Here is a 16,226-nt window from a genome sequence, read left to right on the forward strand (position 1 = left end):
GCAAATAGGTACACCAAACAGAGAATAATAAATCTTTTTTTGAAAAGTCCACTGTTAAAACTTAAAATCGCATTACAGCGGTTGGACAGATGAGAACTGATTCAATGCAATCGCATTTGGAGTCCTATCAGAGCCTTGGCAGTAACGGCACAGGCATTTTCCAAAAAATGATCTGTACATGTGCTCCAAATACAAACAATTAACAGTGCATGTCAACAAGAAAAAAATGCCTTAAAGATTGAATGAAAACAAAAGCTCCCTAAATCTTGGGTTGTGCAAATAAAACACCTGTTACAATAACAAAAGCAGAAAAAGAAAAATATCTGGAACTGCTCAAGCACTAATTACGTGCAGCAGTTCCCGTGTGGGCCTTTTCAATGGAAGACGCAGTCCGATTCAGCTTAACCTTCGTTTTTCTCCGACGCGTGTCTCCTGTCCGTCGAGTCCTGGGCGGTGCCGAGTGCCTCCATCTGAGGCAGGGAGGTGTGGAGGAAGCAGCCCTGGAAGGAGAGGGCGAAAAGCATTCAGGGGCTGTGGGGATATATCAATGCCGTAAACTAGTCTGGATGATTACCACTTCTGGAAAAAAGATGTCGAGGACCTGTCGCGATCCGCAAGTTGCTGCTCGTACTCAAAGAAGAGAACGACGTAAACAATAGGTACGAGTAGAAAAAAAATCAAGGAAGCTTGGCAATGTGTGCGCTTGTAGAACAGTCTTCCACGCGAACCAATAGCTGAGGATTCTCAACAATGAGAGTTCTGTTCCACAGGGCCAAGCGCAGATAAGTTGTACACATGCCTGAAAGGCCACATCGATGTATAACGAGTCGTAGTAGAATTCACACAAATGTTTCTGATATGCAGCTTTGCTGGCCTCATTCTAAACGGTTTAAAATCCGCCTGTATAGGAATCGATGTTGAACACACTGCAAGGGCCGCATTGCAAGATACCAGTTACGGAGCTGCGCGTGTTACAAATAGTAACATTCAATATAAGCAGGCGGGCTGCACTGAGGCTTAGTTATGTAATTAACGTTAACCCGTGCAAAAGCCGTTTTTTGATGTTGCCACACAGAATGCATTTCGCTTTTTCGATGTCGACGGTTACAGGCATACGTTCTGCCTTCGTTGTGGACATTATTTGTTCTGTGTGCCGCTAATATGCACTGCTAATATGCACTGCAGGAAAAGCTACGAGAATATTTAATACATTCGAAGCAGTGCGAAAGCACAATTCGTGCTGCGTGGAAGAGGAAGAAAAGCAGGCAGTGCCGAGAGACGGAGCGCTCGCCCTAGGCCAGCTGGGGACAGACAAGGAAACAAGGAACGGATAATTTTGCCTGTGGTTGGTACCCGTAGGATTAATGCTTACGCACGAAAAGAAATTTGTAGCTCTGACAATGGCGCGTAGGAAGACACCATGCTTCGTTTTGACACGAACTAGTGCAGTCAGCAAAAAAATTTCATGTCCTTGCGAATTCGCTTACACAAGAGTAAAGAATGATCGGTGCTTAAAGTTACGCTTTGACGTAGTGTCAGGTGCCCGAGGCATAAGCACGCGCAAGCCACCACACGTACACAGAAAAAAGAAAGCCGGGGAAGAATGCGGTTTACTTATTAAACCTGTGCCCACAAAAAAGCGACTCATTGGCGCTGATTCATCAGATGCGCTATAGCCGCATACAACTTAAGACAGAAGTGGCAGATGACCCTCAAAGGAGCCCCATTCCAGGCGATGGGGTCGGCCGATTCTCCACCTTGACCGACTATCCCCTTTGGCCCTTGACCCATCCCTATGGACCTCCGACAGTCGAATACAAGTCAACAAAAAAGCGGCTTTTCAGCGTCAGAGGATCCCCTTGCAACCAGTTCAGTAATTCGATTCTCATCACCCTGTATGCGAGACAATGCAGGAAACGGCGCACGCCACAATGCAGAGGCGACTATCCCTGACCATGGAGCTGTAGGGACTGGAATATCCTCTTTCATCTGCCACTGACTTCACGGATTGTTGCACCAGGAGGGTGATGAGATTCAGCCGACACCAACTAGTAGGCTGGGTTTTCCTCCGAACGGCACCCTCAACTCTGTCGCGTTAAAAAGATTTTGAGCTCCTAACCGACCACTGAGAAGAAGGACATGACAAAGCTAAAGGCCTCTTCATCAAGTGTAGGACAGTTCATTTGCTTTCGGTTTCAACTACAACAGCGCACCTGGTGGCTGAAGAAGACGTGATGTAAAAACAAACAAACAAACAAACAGAACAAATCGAGGACATCCACGCAGCATGACAAGTTAATGTCGGTGGCTGAATTGTCGGAGTCATCGGGGAACGAAGCTGCTTTCTTATCGCCGTCGCAGGTTCGAGTCATTCTCGGGGATAAAGCTCTTTCAGCTGCATTCCGTTGCCATGACAACACTACGACGCTCCAGTTCGATTTCCGCCGCCCGCTACAGGAGGAATCGGCGCTGACGTCAGCACTGCCTGGACTATGGTACGTAGAGCATGTTTCTTGCCCCAGAATTAGCCTTCCTTCACAATTGTACAAGAACCATTACTGTACGCACGCATTTATCTCGGAGCCTTTTTCTTCTTAGGAAGTTCTGCTTTGCTGCTCCTCTGCCTCCACAGCCATGTGATTGCACTCTGTCACGTGACTCGACGCGCCAACCACAGAGCAGCGGAAACTGTCCACACGCTCTGAGTGCTGCGCAGTTCACACCCCTCCAAACCCACTGTTCTCCGCGTCCGAATTCATGCCTCACTCTCATTGGTTGACTATGGATTGACGTCACGACCTCTGCCGAACAGTATCAAATTAGATGCGGCGACGAGCACAGCTTTTTCTCCCAACGTCAGATATAACGCTATTGCGTTCAAAAAAGCACCATGATTGAAGCAGTACAGCACGCAGTAACACAGCTGCAGACTTACAAGTTGAAGCCTACCTCTTGTTATGAACTCGTGGTGCACGATGGCTCCGATGCTCGGCCGCATAACGGGCTTCGGTTGTAGAATCCACCGGATGAGGGCGCTCGCGTCTGGGGACACAGTCGGGGGAATCTCGAATTCGTTCTTCTTGATTCTGGCCAAAGTCTCTGCCTTCGTCGTTGATTTGAAGGGGGCATGCCCCACTAGCAGCTTGTACCTGCGGGAAGCAGTTCGCGGCCTGTCAGTGACCGCGGTAAGCCGCACACTATCTGGTGGCCGACATCTCAGCCCTGCACAGCTTGAAGGAGTGCGGGTACAGCAATGCTACGACACCCCTACCGGCCAATCACCACGAAATGGTAACGTAAGTGCGGGCAAACGAGGCTCATGACGCACGGAAGAGTCCGGTTTTGAACGTGAAGAGCATGATCTGATTATTTTAAGATGAAGAGGAATATTACAGCAATCTTTGTCGATAATATTTTCTCTGCAGCAATCATTGCTTCCTTCCTGGAAGATACGTTTACCGGGTTGCGCACCTAAGAATCACGCCAACAGGTTTTCAACCGTACTTTCTTGGCAAGTGAATTAACTCCACTTCCCGTCTGGTGGCTGGCGTCGGCGAATTCCAACATAAGAGGCGTGTCAGCGGAAGGACTTTGCAGACGACTGCCAGCCAGGTCGGTGGCAATGAGGGTTTCAAAGAATAGTTTGGGCTAGTGGCGTAATTAGATCGTTGTGAGAAAGAGCCTGAACTGGATGAGACAGGGAAGATGGAAGAAGCACATTTGCCGTCCTATTTAATTCTTTGTCTCGTCAAGTCTGCGCTGTTTTATAGAAAAATTATAATGAGCGCCCAATTTACTGATTCTTAGGTTTTCTCGGAACCGAAAATTAAAGCACTATGAAGGTTAAAAAACAGTAAAGAATAAAGTTCATGATATCTATCACAAATATCCCAAAGTGCTTTGTCCCTATAAAAGCGCGCCTGACAACATAGTGGAATGGGCAAGCACAATTCATCCCTGCGGGGTACAGTGACTAGTTGAAATACGAAAACTTATGGGGCGTGCAGTTTGCTTTAACTAAATTAACCACTTGTACATAGCGCGTAGTTCATTCGTAAAATTCACATCTATTTGAGTCGACGTAACACGACTGTGAGCAGAACTACGAAGTTTGATTACAACCCATCACCCCGACTTGCTTCACCAGCTCAAAATACAAATAAATGCTACGGCCATGATTTCTTCCGTTGTTATTGTGACCACAAGGCAAGGCAGGCAAGGTTTTGCAAGTTTTTATATCCAAATTTCAAAAAGTAGACTCTTCCTTTAATACTTTTACGGGCGAATATACCTATACGATACGTATTGCGAACTGTCGTTGCAATCATTAACGTGTAGCCAGTTGCAAACAGTTCTGCGCAGTCATCAGGTGAGACTCACATGTTGCACCCGACGGCCCAGGTGTCCGCTTCATAGCTGTAGCCCTTCAAGGTCAGCATCTCGGGGGCCATGTAGTTGGTGGTGCCGCAGATGGGCGTCATGGGTTGCCCCGGGTAGTGGACGCGGGTGGCGAGTCCGAAGTCGGCCATCTTGAGTTTCGAGCCTTTGGTGAGGAGCAGGTTTCTGAGCTTCAGGTCTCGGTGGATGACCTGCTCCTGCACCAGGTACTCGCAGGCGAGGAGCAGCTGGCGCAGGAAGTGCCGAACCTCTGGCTCCGTCAGCGTCTCCCGGCACTTGTGCAGGTCCTCAAGAGACTGCGGAATAAATACGCGAATGAAGCCTGGGGAAGACCCTTGAAGGCTAGGCGCGCTTAAGAACATGTTAAAGAAAATGGCGTCCCTCAGGATTTAGCTACGCACATGCAGCACATTTGTTCAAATCACGGCACTCTGGAGAAAGCTTGATTGAGGTAATTGCTTTCCGTTGTACAAAGCACAGTGCCCACACCAAAACCATAAATGACAGTTTTGGAAACATCAAAGACAGTTTTCATTTCTTGGCGGCGCCCTAAATAATGATTCAAGAACACAATGCGGCCGTTCTCGCAAAAATTGCTGAAACAAATAAATAACCAAATACATATTCGCATAACCTAATTTCATAGAAGCAGTTTGCAACGTAGACAACCTTAAATAACCTCTCATCAGGTCTTGAAAATTAGATAAGTGTAGTGCCGTCAGTTGCGTAAGAGACAAAACGTCTCTTACGCAAAAGTGTGCCCGGCGCTAGCATTTAGGTGGAGGTAAAATGCAGGAGGCCCGTGTACTGTGCGAAGCCAGTGACCGTTACAGATTCAAAGGTGGCCTAAATTATTCCGAACTTATTTCACTACAGCGTCCCTTACAAGCTGTGTTGTTTTTAGAAGTTAAAGGGACCCAGAAAGGGGGTCTCAATAAAGGTTTGATCTGATGGGATGTTAAAAGACGACGGCTCATAATTATCCCCCAGCAAGAATTATTTAATACATTTTGTTGAAGCCGAGTTATATGGAGACAATATTTTAACTTCTGCGTCTTCGCGCCTTTCCCTCTCCTCGTGCGCGCCAAAACGGCGGCCCTCCTCGCCGGCCCCACTCACTCGGCCCCTCCCCTACCTCCGCTGGTTGCGGCGCGCGCGGAGTAGCCGCGGCCGCGATAGCGCGTGACAGCTGAAAGAATTTGGCGCTGTGAACCAATGATTACCCCCGGCGGCAGACATATGCAAGGCGTGACGTCGTCTGCCAGGTATTCGCGCAAAAGCTCCGCACCGCCCGTCGCCGGGAAGTGCGAAAACGGGAAACTTAAAAAAAATACTGTAAATTTCCCCCTCGCTTTCGAGGTCTCGAACGTGGCATGAAGGGTCGGGGGCCTGCACTCTACAGAATGCAAACATTTTAAAGACAAGCTCAAACACCCCTTTCTGTGTCCCTTTAAGCACCATCCAACGAAATGAAAACGAACCTTGATGGCAGCCACATTTTCTAATGTACGCAAAGAAATTAAGTGGAAATATATACCACCGGAAGGAGGAATGTTAACACACCTCTCTTGTGCATAGCTCCAAGATGATGTACACGTTCTGGGCGTCCTCAAATTTGCTGTGGAAGCGAACGACGTTCTTGTGGCACAGGGTTCGGTGGATGTTGATTTCGTCTTCGAGCTGTGGACAACAAATTAATGAGTAACCTCGGAAAAGGTTGAACTAAGCGTGAAGAAAAGGAAGTAAAGTGGTGGACTAAGAAGCTGGTACTTATGGTTAATAAAGATGTACGCTGAAATGACAAAAGCCATAATGATGGCAAGGGTTATCGGTCACTAGAGTTGAATCTCGACATATATCATATATGGGACCGGATCTCACCGTATAATAAATAGCCAATGGTTTGTTTTGCTTCCCTCTGACGCTTGAAAGCCGCAGAGCATGACTAAAGAACAGTGACCTACATGCAAGAGGACTAAGCGGGTTCGATATCTAAAGTGGATTGTGTAGCATAATAGAATACGGCTGCAGGGCCCAAATCCACGAAATGTTTGTGTTTGAACCGGCGGGCTTTGACGTCTTGTTATTTTAATGTATGCGTGGGTAGGGCGAACATTCTAGGTGGACGAGGGGGAGAAAACAGCCGGTCCGCGATCACACAATCTTTCTTTTGCATTCGATAGAGGGCTCTACTCAGTTTGAACTTGCGCGCGAATCCTATGCTGTAGCTCAACCTTCAGTACTTTCGTTTTCATATGATTCGGTAGGTCTGCCCGCCTCGCTGCGCCGGCGTCGCCAGAAAAAGTGGCTGGGGTTCAACGTGGTGTCAAATCAAGAGTCAGGATCAAGGTGAGGTTCCCAATGGCCATGCTCTTATGATCCCGTGGTCATACGACTATTGTTTGGGTCATACCACGGCGGAGTTAAGTGTGGTTTGACCTTGTGAGACAGTGAAAGTCATTGCCTGATGAACATAGAAATCGGAACTTGTACTCCCAGGAGCAGAGCTCTCACTCTAAAATCCACAAAAGCAATTTTTTGTCCTGAGTGCCCAATTAAGAAAATTTCATCAAATAGAGAAGAGACAGAGTGATGTAGAAACTCACATATTGCCGATGCATCTCCGATTTAAGATGGCTCTTGGAGACGATTTTGCCTGCGTACACCACGTTCGCTTTTTTGTCCGCAAACTGGTAGCACTGCGCACATCCGCCCTGAAAGAGAAATGCCAGCCTTGTTCCATGGACATCCAAATGACGGGCGAATGCGGTCGCACTGTGTAACTGAAACACTCAGGCAGTGGATTCCTTCACTCGAATGCGAAATTGGCTTGATGCCTAAGTGCTAGAATAGACCACAGCACAAAATTCAAAACAGCTGGGACTAATACAAGCTTAACGAGGTATGTTTCAAACGTATGATTCAGTTCACAAAGCATAGCAGACAGGAATAATTTGGAGGCAGCTCTTACAAATTCCCGGGAAAAGTGCAAAGGTGAAGTTTTTCAGCGGAATTCTCCAGTTAGATGCTCAAAATAGCCTTTCTGAGGCGTTAAGATGCCTTTTATTGGCACAGTAATGCCTGTATAGTACACATCAGAAAACAGGAGAGAGAGAGAGAGAGAGAGAGAGAGAGACAGAGGGTTTTTGATAGTAAAGGCTTAGAGGTTGGTCTGGAAAATAAATATCTGGCCTGCTACTCTGCTCTGGGGGACGGGAAGAGGAGATAAAAAAAGGTCACGATGGGGGACGATGATGATGGGAGAAGGCCGATGAAAAACTACTTAAAAAAAAAAGCACACTTTCAGACATCACAAACGCGAGACAAGGTCCACGTCGCTCAAAAAGCGTGAGAGCGCTCGCGTTGCCTTTACAGTTCTAAAACAATCTGGCCAAGCGCCGAGGATCAAATGCTCAGAGAGGAGCGATGTGTCCATAGGCTTCAGAGCAGATGCGAGTATGAGTCTTTCACGTGCATACGCCGACACGCCACTAAAACATGTTCTATAGTCTCTAGCACGCCACATGTGGTACATTCCGGGGAGTCCGCTGTCCTATTAGGTGCAAGTATTTGCCCGTGAATGCCACGTTTAAACGTAGTCTACGGATAACGCATGCAATAGGGCGAGGTATTCCGCGTGGTACTGAAAAGGTCATCGTCGGATCTACCCGTTTAAGGCGGATGTGGCGGGTGTCTGGCAGGGTCCAGTACCTAGCCGTCGCCCTCCTCATCAATTCCGAAAGGAGACAAGTTGTGTCAACTATAGAGAACGGTACAGCTGTACGCAGGCCACTGCTGAAGGCGCTCCTTGCTTCAGCGTCGGCGGTCTCATTTTCATCGAGTCCGCAGTGTCCGGGGATCCACTGAAACACTATACGGTGGCTGTATAGTGTTTCAAAAAACAGGAAATAGGTATAGGTTTAGGGATAGGTATAGGTATAAATATAGGTATAGGTTTCAGGTACAGTGTATTGAAAACAGGAGAATCGCATTAACTAATAAAGTGAGTAATATGACTTTCAAATGATAACTCTTCACAAAATCGCCATATCTGTAACCGAGTTCCCCCGGTTTTGAACAGTCGCGGTAGTCCGGTCCACATGACGAGCTACCCTCCGTCCGCCTCCCAAAGGAAGAACCAGCCGCGCTGGCTGAGTGCATGGTTATAGCGCCCTTCTGGTAAGTTCGCGGGTTCGAATCCGGCTGCGGCAGCCGCGTTTCAATCGAGGCGAAAAACAATCAACGAACGTGTGCTGAGCGACATCGGTGCCTGTTAAAGATCCCCACGTTGAGTAATTCTTTAATTAGGTGTGAATATTTCTGGAGCACTCTTCATTGGCACCTCTTTATCTTTTCCTTCCTTCACTCCTGCCTTCCCTTACTGCGCAGTTGAGGTGTCCACCGAGATGTCAGAGCACTCTTCCTCGTTTGGGATATCCAATCTCGACCACCTGGGGATCTTTAACGTGCACTGACATCGCACAGCACACGGGCGCCTTAGCGTTTTGCCTCCATAAAAACGCAGCCGCCGCGGCCGGGTTCGAACCCGACCGCGGCGGCTGCGTTTTTATGGAGGCAAAACGCTAAGGCGCCCGTGTGCTGTGCGATGTCAGTGCACGTTAAAGATCCCCAGGTGGTCGAAATTATTCCGGAGCCCTCCACTACGGCACCTCTCTCTTCCTTTCTTCTTTCACTCCCTCCTTTACCCTTCCCTTACGGCGCGGTTCAGGTGTCCAACGATATATGAGACAGATACTGCGCCATTTCCTTTCCCCAAAAAAACAATTATTATTATTATTATTATTAAAAGAGGAGGGGGAAGGCCGAGTAGAGAGTACAGGCGCCTTTGCGTGCCCACAGAACAGATCTTAAGAGGCGGCTCTCCGCTCCTGAGTTCTGTAGTGTTCCTCTATATGCTATATAGAGACACTAACCTCGAGTACAACTCGAGGAAGAAGCAGCGTATTTCCCTCACAGGAGTCCCTACAGCGGCAAACACACCGCCACTTCACTTTCTTTTGTGCAACATATATACCCCAGGCAGGATTATATATATGGGTTGGCCACTTGGGCAGAACGACTTGCGGCATTCTCCTGAAGGAGCCGTTCACATTCTTTGTGGAGAATCCGTAACCCCTTGCGTTTAAGAATAAGGTGATTCAGAATAAGGCGAACTTACCCCCAAACCGATGCGGCCCCCATGTGGTCGAAATTATTCCGGTGCCCTTTTACACGCTCTCCCTCACGGCACGGTTGAGACGAGCCGGTATCTTAGCACAAAACGCTCCTTTGCATTAAGATGCATTGTCAAGCTGCTTTATGATTGTTTGATTGAAAAGTCGCAGTAAAGAATTTCTTGATGACAGCCACCCGTAGTCAGGACTCCTAACGGAAAAGCAACCGTATTCTAACCACTTGAAGAGCCGTCTGTGCCTAAAGTAATTAAGCAATGGGATTTCATTCTCAGCTCTATAGTGGAGACAATACTGTACCACTAATGTCTTCAACGTCTCGAAAGGTCAGCCTATAGCAGGGGACACATGTCCGGCGCGCCGCTCCGGTCTCTGCTTCCGAACTTCCGCCCCACTTCAAGCAGGGACACACGGAACGGCGAGCGCCGGCAGACCGCTTCTCTCAAGCTCCGCCCGCAGCCGGTGTCAGCTTGCCATCGCACAGCGGTGCCTCGGTGTATATATACGCTTTACGTCCGCCCAGGAAAGACAAAACAGCACTGCTATCAGAAAGACTGCTATATTCGAGCAGCGACAAATCATGCCTGCGCAAGTAGCGATGTTTCGGCAAAGGTGCCGCCCGCGGAGTCGTCGGGCAACAAACGGCGCTGTGGCCGGCTTGCCCTGGTCGTCGCTAGGCCTATAGCCAAATTCGCGTCGAAGCCGCACCGGACGGCGCTTCGGGAGTCGCCTGTGCTACAATAAACGGCTTACTCGTGACATCGGTTTAGCTCTTCGCAGCATTATCTCATAATACAATTAAAATATGGCCCGTATGAGTTGCGGACCTAGAGAATGCTAGACGAGCCGCACCGCAACGGCGGGCAGCGGCCGCTGCAAAGCTGTTGTGGCACCAAAATTGCTTCAATCGCAGTCATGGCGAAAGGAAAGAAAGAACTCACAATGACTGACAGCTATGTTCTAGCAACGGCAGCATGCCCTGCACAAGAGCCGAGCTTTCGGCAATGACCCCTCTCGCGGGAGACAAACTTGTCTGCTGCCTGGTCGTCGCTAAGCCTAGCGAGTTTCGCATCGATGCCGCCGCTGAAGGTGTTTCGGAAATGGCCAGCGCTGTGTTATAAAGTCATTACTATCATCACCGCTTTATTGTGAAGCCGTTGTAATAATTAAATAACGATATGCTCAATTTCCGCGCCGCCTTCAGCAGAGGAGGTAGCAGTATACGCCAGGCGAGCCGCAACAGCAAAGCGGCTATAGGAAGAAATTTGCTTGTTCGCTTTCATCCCTTCCACCAGCCTCGGCATTAAACAATGATTGTCAAAAGTAACATATTTTTGACAATCCTCTCTCCCAGGGCCGTGTTATGACCGTGAACGAACAGTACTAGCGCATTTTTCAGGTGCCGGCGGCCGGCATTGCACGCTTGTAGGCCGGCCGGTGCCCAGAAGTGCACCCCTACGTCATCATGGCGTTGGGACTCTCCACGGTGGCATTGGCTGCCGCTTCCAGCCGGAGCGGGCACGCCGGACGCGGTGGATATATCTAAGCGGTTAGATGCATTCGGTGCTCGTCGGACATGTGACCCCGCCTTGAGGGTGTCCGTCACCTTACACGTCCAAGTTGTTCGACTTACAACTTCACAAAATTTTTAAAAGTATGCATTTTGAGTTAGAAGACCGTTTTGAGGCATTTTTAGCAAAACGTTTTTTAATGGTTTACTGCATCCTAGTACAGCTGTGAGGTGCAAGCAGGCTGGTTAACTTATTATAATGGCTAACTTTTTACCTATTATCGTAAGACTTTAACTACGAGAGGCGTGTACCCTACCGTAAGTAATATTCTTATCAGTTTTTTATAATTTTGAAAATGCCTTTATCGCCGTGCTCAGCAAATTTCGGCTTTTTCGATGAGTTACGTGAACTCGAGGGGTTTCTTTGCCGGCAAGTTTTTCGGAAATGGTTTTGTTTAGGCACGATGTATTCAAAATTTGTTCGGCCGGAGAGCAGACGGTAACCGCGTTTTCGAAATTCCAAAAACTACTATGGATATTGCTAACGGTGGGCTACACGTCTCTCAATAATTATAGAACCGTACAGCGATAGCTAAAATGTAAACTATTAGGTATTGGTTAACCAGCCTGCTAATTCGCACATTTCAGCTGTATTCTGGCATACTCCGGCACTCGCAATGCTATGCCGAAAAAGCGGTCTTCTAAATGAAAAAGCCTATTTTAAAAAATTGTCTGAAATCATAGAACACCCTATATATAGAGCTTATGGGGCGCCATTCTTGCTGCGCACTTATAACTTCCGTGGCATGGTTACGTTTGCCAAAAGCTGTACATTAACCTACTCGCACAGCGTTTGAGCCCTCAAGCCTTATTTGCGTTTTACCCAGCGCACGAAGCGACAGCAGCCATTAATATTCTGGTTTCTTTCACGGGTTGCTGTTATAATCACGCTATGCTAAAAGGGTACCTGCACGTTCTGCGCTGTAGAAAGTACCGTGCCCGTTTTCACAAGGCGACATACCTTGCCGAGGAACTTGCCGCGGGTGTATTCCGTCTGGGAATTCGTGTCGATGACGACGTCGGGAAATTCGTCGCCGGTCGTCGCAGTGGTAGTCAAAATCTCTCCGCCAGGGGCCATCATCAAGAAGATAAAACGCTATCTCGATTCCACGCTTTCCACAGCTGCAATGCACACTACCGCACAAGCACCAGCGACTGAGCTCAACACTGCCGTTCCTGACCGGTGCGGGACGGTTTTGGAAAGGTAGGTTCATAGCACCACGTGCATGAGAAGGCACACTACTGGTTGGCGCCACTGGTCGCGGAGATGCATGCAGTGGCCGCACCTAGGTGGGCGTGGCCCTCCTATTGTAGACGCCCTATTGTAGTCTATTGCAGACGCCCTAGAAATCTCTTCCCTTATCTTGTTTGGGGATTAAGCTTTCTGGATGCCTCGGGTCATCCAGGCTGCTGGGTTTTCCTGGGAATCGAGCCCTATTTGGTGATCTCATCACACGTGATTATCTACAACGCGGTGCAGCTGTGAAGGCTGACACGTCATGGGGTTCGTGATAAGCTAGAATTGGTACCATAAAGAGCCTGTACTATCTCCGCCAAGGTTAGGTTTCCTCCTGCTAACTTGGAGGATTCGGAGTCCTAGTCCATGAATCACGCTTTCCTGTTGCAGAGTTAAAACTGAAAATTGCATGTGCAAGTATTAGTTAATCGTTTTCCAGGCGGGAGTCGGAGTTTGGAGATAACAAAATTTATTTATTATTAATTTCGTTTCGGCAAGTTGGCTCACAGTTTCAAAAGTGCGTTCTTACGTATAGTGTGTTTCGTCCTTTTTCTTACTGCGCATGAAATTACTTTTGAAAATTTTGGAACAAGTGGAGAGGCAGGCATGAGCAGACCGGCCGTCCGAAAAAGAATGTTGCAATGCGTCAGCTGGCCCATTTCCACCACGGACGGTTGGTCGGCGGCGCCCGCATCACGTGTTCAGACGTCACTAGAAACTGTTCTGCCGTCCGATGTTGGCAACCAGACCCGGCGGACGAAAAAAGCAGACGACGCACTGGTCTAACGAAAGTTGCTAAACTTATTTGAAGTGATTGGCAAAGTTGGGAAGCAGGAAAGATAAGCAAGACGGGCTTTTGTCAAAGCCCCACAGACCCGGTGTCTCGGCACTCCTAGCCCTAAGAATGAACGAACTGAATTCGCATACCACAATTATATAATCGGAAAATACACTTTCAAGGAAGGCCCTCCAGCCGATGGTGCCTACTGAGTTTCTCCCTTGACTTCTTCTCACCCTCTTCCTGCTGACCGGTCACATTAGTTCGGCTAGTGTTAAATCCCAGGAAGTGGCAGTAGAATGGGGAGCAAATGGTGACTTAATCGGATTAACTGCCGTGTCACGTAAATCGGTCACAATGAGAGAGATACTTACAGCAGCTGAAATTATTCCAGCAACTCTACTAGCCATACAACCGCAACATTGGGAAGAGTGGGCTGGTTGCCAGACCGAGCGCGCAAGCTTCGCGAGACGCCGCTGAATCAAAATGGGACAAGCCTACTTGACATTTCTCGCTTTGCGGTCCGCCATTGGAAGACTACATGTACAGCCTTGCTTAATGATAGGGACATCCTCTGACGTGCCCCTTGCCCTCGCCCGCTAAATTTTAGTGTTGCCATTTCTGGGGTTTTCGTGGATATCACACCATCCCCCCCCCCCCCCCCCCCACTGCCGTAGCCCAGTGACCTACTTTTGTATAGGGAGCCTGCAGGTCCTTCAACTTTCGCGTGCCACGGGGATGAGGGGGTGGAAGAAAGAGGGACTGATCACTGATCAGATGCCACTCGCTTATGATATAGCGTGCTGCTGTGCGGTTGTTGGGAAGGGCACAATGCCCCTTTGCAAGTACCCTTTACTGCAGCAGCCTTTTCTTCCAAATTAGCATTCTTCTAACAAAAGCGCTGGTGGACAGGGAGGCGAGATAGGGGCGAATTCTCCCCTCAGCCTTGCACTCAGATTTTTTTTCTTCTGAGAACAAACTCATCCATACAATGCTCCCGAATCCATTCCTGCAGCCCACTTTGTGCTCCCGTTCTCGAGCCTTGGCTACCCTGTCTATACAACAGGAGAAATCGTGTCCCACTATGTCTGACAGCCATTTTAGGCTGTTTTAAGAAACCTTGTACCGAAATTTCCCCACCCTAAGCAAGGGGTACATGGCTCCCTCTTGGATGGATGGACGGACGGACGGACAGATGGACTGACAGGTGAATGGACGGACGGATGGATGCATGGACAAGGCTGAACCCTTTAAATCAGGCGGTGGTTCAAGACACCTAGCCATGACTTGTGAAATTTTACTCGCCTTGATTTTAGTCACCAATCAGATAACCTCCACTGGGTTGCTTGTTTCCCCTTAAAATCTACTTTTCCTTCACTGTCCTTAAACCCCAATGCCTTGGATAAATCAGCCCCGCTGCTTTCTATTGTAGGGTGAAGTCCTTTACAGAAAAGTATCAAGTGTACAGCCGTTTCCTCCTCCTCTCCGCACGCAACACACAACGCGTCTATCTCGTAGTACCTGACTCTATATGTCTTAGTCCGCAAAACTCCCGCCCTGGCCCCAAACAACAAAGAGCATCCCCTACAAGTATCATAGATGTTTTCTTGGGCAATTTCCTGTTTAAATATTCTGTATGTTCCCAGAGCCGATTTCGACATCATCGCTGTTTTCCACGGAGCTCTCTCTGTTTATTTAACATTTTTCTTAACTGATAATTGCTGATTTACCCTCTACTGCTATCCAGATATCTGCTTGTCAATTTTTTAGTTCGCTTTCTTACTTTCATGTCAACATTTCTTAAGTACATGTATCTGAAAACTTTCCTGGCCCACTGCATTCCTAGCCCGCAAGCAGCGCCATCTGCCTTATGGATTTCGAACTACTATTGAGATTTACAGCCACCTTCAATATATCCGCTATATTTCCTCGTTATATCAGCTAATAAATTGTTAACAACTACTTATCACAGCACGACGAATCGTTTCACACAATCCGGTACCCCATGTGACCGACGGTTAGGCTGCAGTAGTACGAACCCCCCCATCCGAAGGTGCAAATCCGACACATTTTGGGATTCATCGCAATTAATAATTTCTATCCTCATAAACATGCCAAGTAATTCTACACCAGTTCGAACATTCTGCATCAAGCGGGTGGCCCGTAAATTTTGTATAAATAGAGATCCAGAGAGAGAGGCAAATGAAGTACAGGTATCAACTCAGGTGCTATGCGCCCACTCTTGCTATGTCATGCAGTGTAGTCACCTTATAACTCTTTTGGTCAATTTTACCTTCATTGCAGACAAACTAGTCCCCGAAAAACGGAACTAATAACTTAAAGCTATCATATCTATCATAAAAACGTAACTTAAAAATTACCAGTACGGTAGATAAAACATTGTCAAGACAAAAAAACACCAGCGCAAAAAGACGCAGGACCAGGTGAAGAAACACAGAGACGGTCGCAGGAAAAGATGGGGCGAGTCCAGAGAAATCATGAAAGGAAGTAGGGGGAAGGGGTGGAAAGGGATGCGGAAGACGTGTTCCTGAGAAGTGGTGACAAGAGAAGCAGGACACAAGCTAAAGTTAAAATTGAACAACGAAGAGAAAAAAAGTCTCATTCAGCGGGTAAGTGATGGGTTGGGGCAGAAGTTCAGGGTGAAAGAAACAATAAAGCGAAGGTGTGAGGAGCTGGTGAATGCCCTGACCATGTGCAAGACTGTCAAGGAACTCTCCGGAGAACACACGGACCGAAATAATTGACTAGGCGACGGGTGTACCCACACAAACGCACATTTAATACACCCTACGTGACACACATGCTAGAACACAAAACTAACACAAACACTATAAACACACACGACATGGGCACACAGCTACCAGCGTCTACTACTAGCGTTCTACTATTAGCGGTCGGCGTTCGTGCTAACGGTTGGTTCGGTGCGGCTGCGGCGTTGTATGGATCCCGTAGCCGGCGTCAATGCGGCGTTCGACGTGCTTGAGCTGGCGTTGCTGGCGGCGTCGCTGGCTACGTCGTAAAAGCTCCCGG

The 16,226-nt window shown here is 48.1% G+C and overlaps 1 protein-coding gene across 1 annotated transcript; it reads right to left on the bottom strand.

The window, feature by feature from the left end:
• Window positions 1-401: 401 nt before the first annotated feature.
• On the bottom strand, window positions 402-12,238 carry LOC144109773 (serine/threonine-protein kinase PLK1-like). Its single transcript, XM_077642571.1, has 6 exons — window positions 12,122-12,238; window positions 7,005-7,112; window positions 5,962-6,078; window positions 4,381-4,694; window positions 2,936-3,149; window positions 402-500 (listed from the first exon to the last, which is right to left on the bottom strand). The coding sequence occupies exons 1-6, from the start codon at window positions 12,236-12,238 to the stop codon at window positions 402-404; spliced, it is 969 nt and encodes a 322-aa protein (XP_077498697.1).
• Window positions 12,239-16,226: the final 3,988 nt, after the last annotated feature.

The sequence above is a fragment of the Amblyomma americanum genome, chromosome 11 (genome assembly GCF_052857255.1).
Source record: "Amblyomma americanum isolate KBUSLIRL-KWMA chromosome 11, ASM5285725v1, whole genome shotgun sequence".
NCBI lineage: Eukaryota > Metazoa > Arthropoda > Arachnida > Ixodida > Ixodidae > Amblyomma > Amblyomma americanum.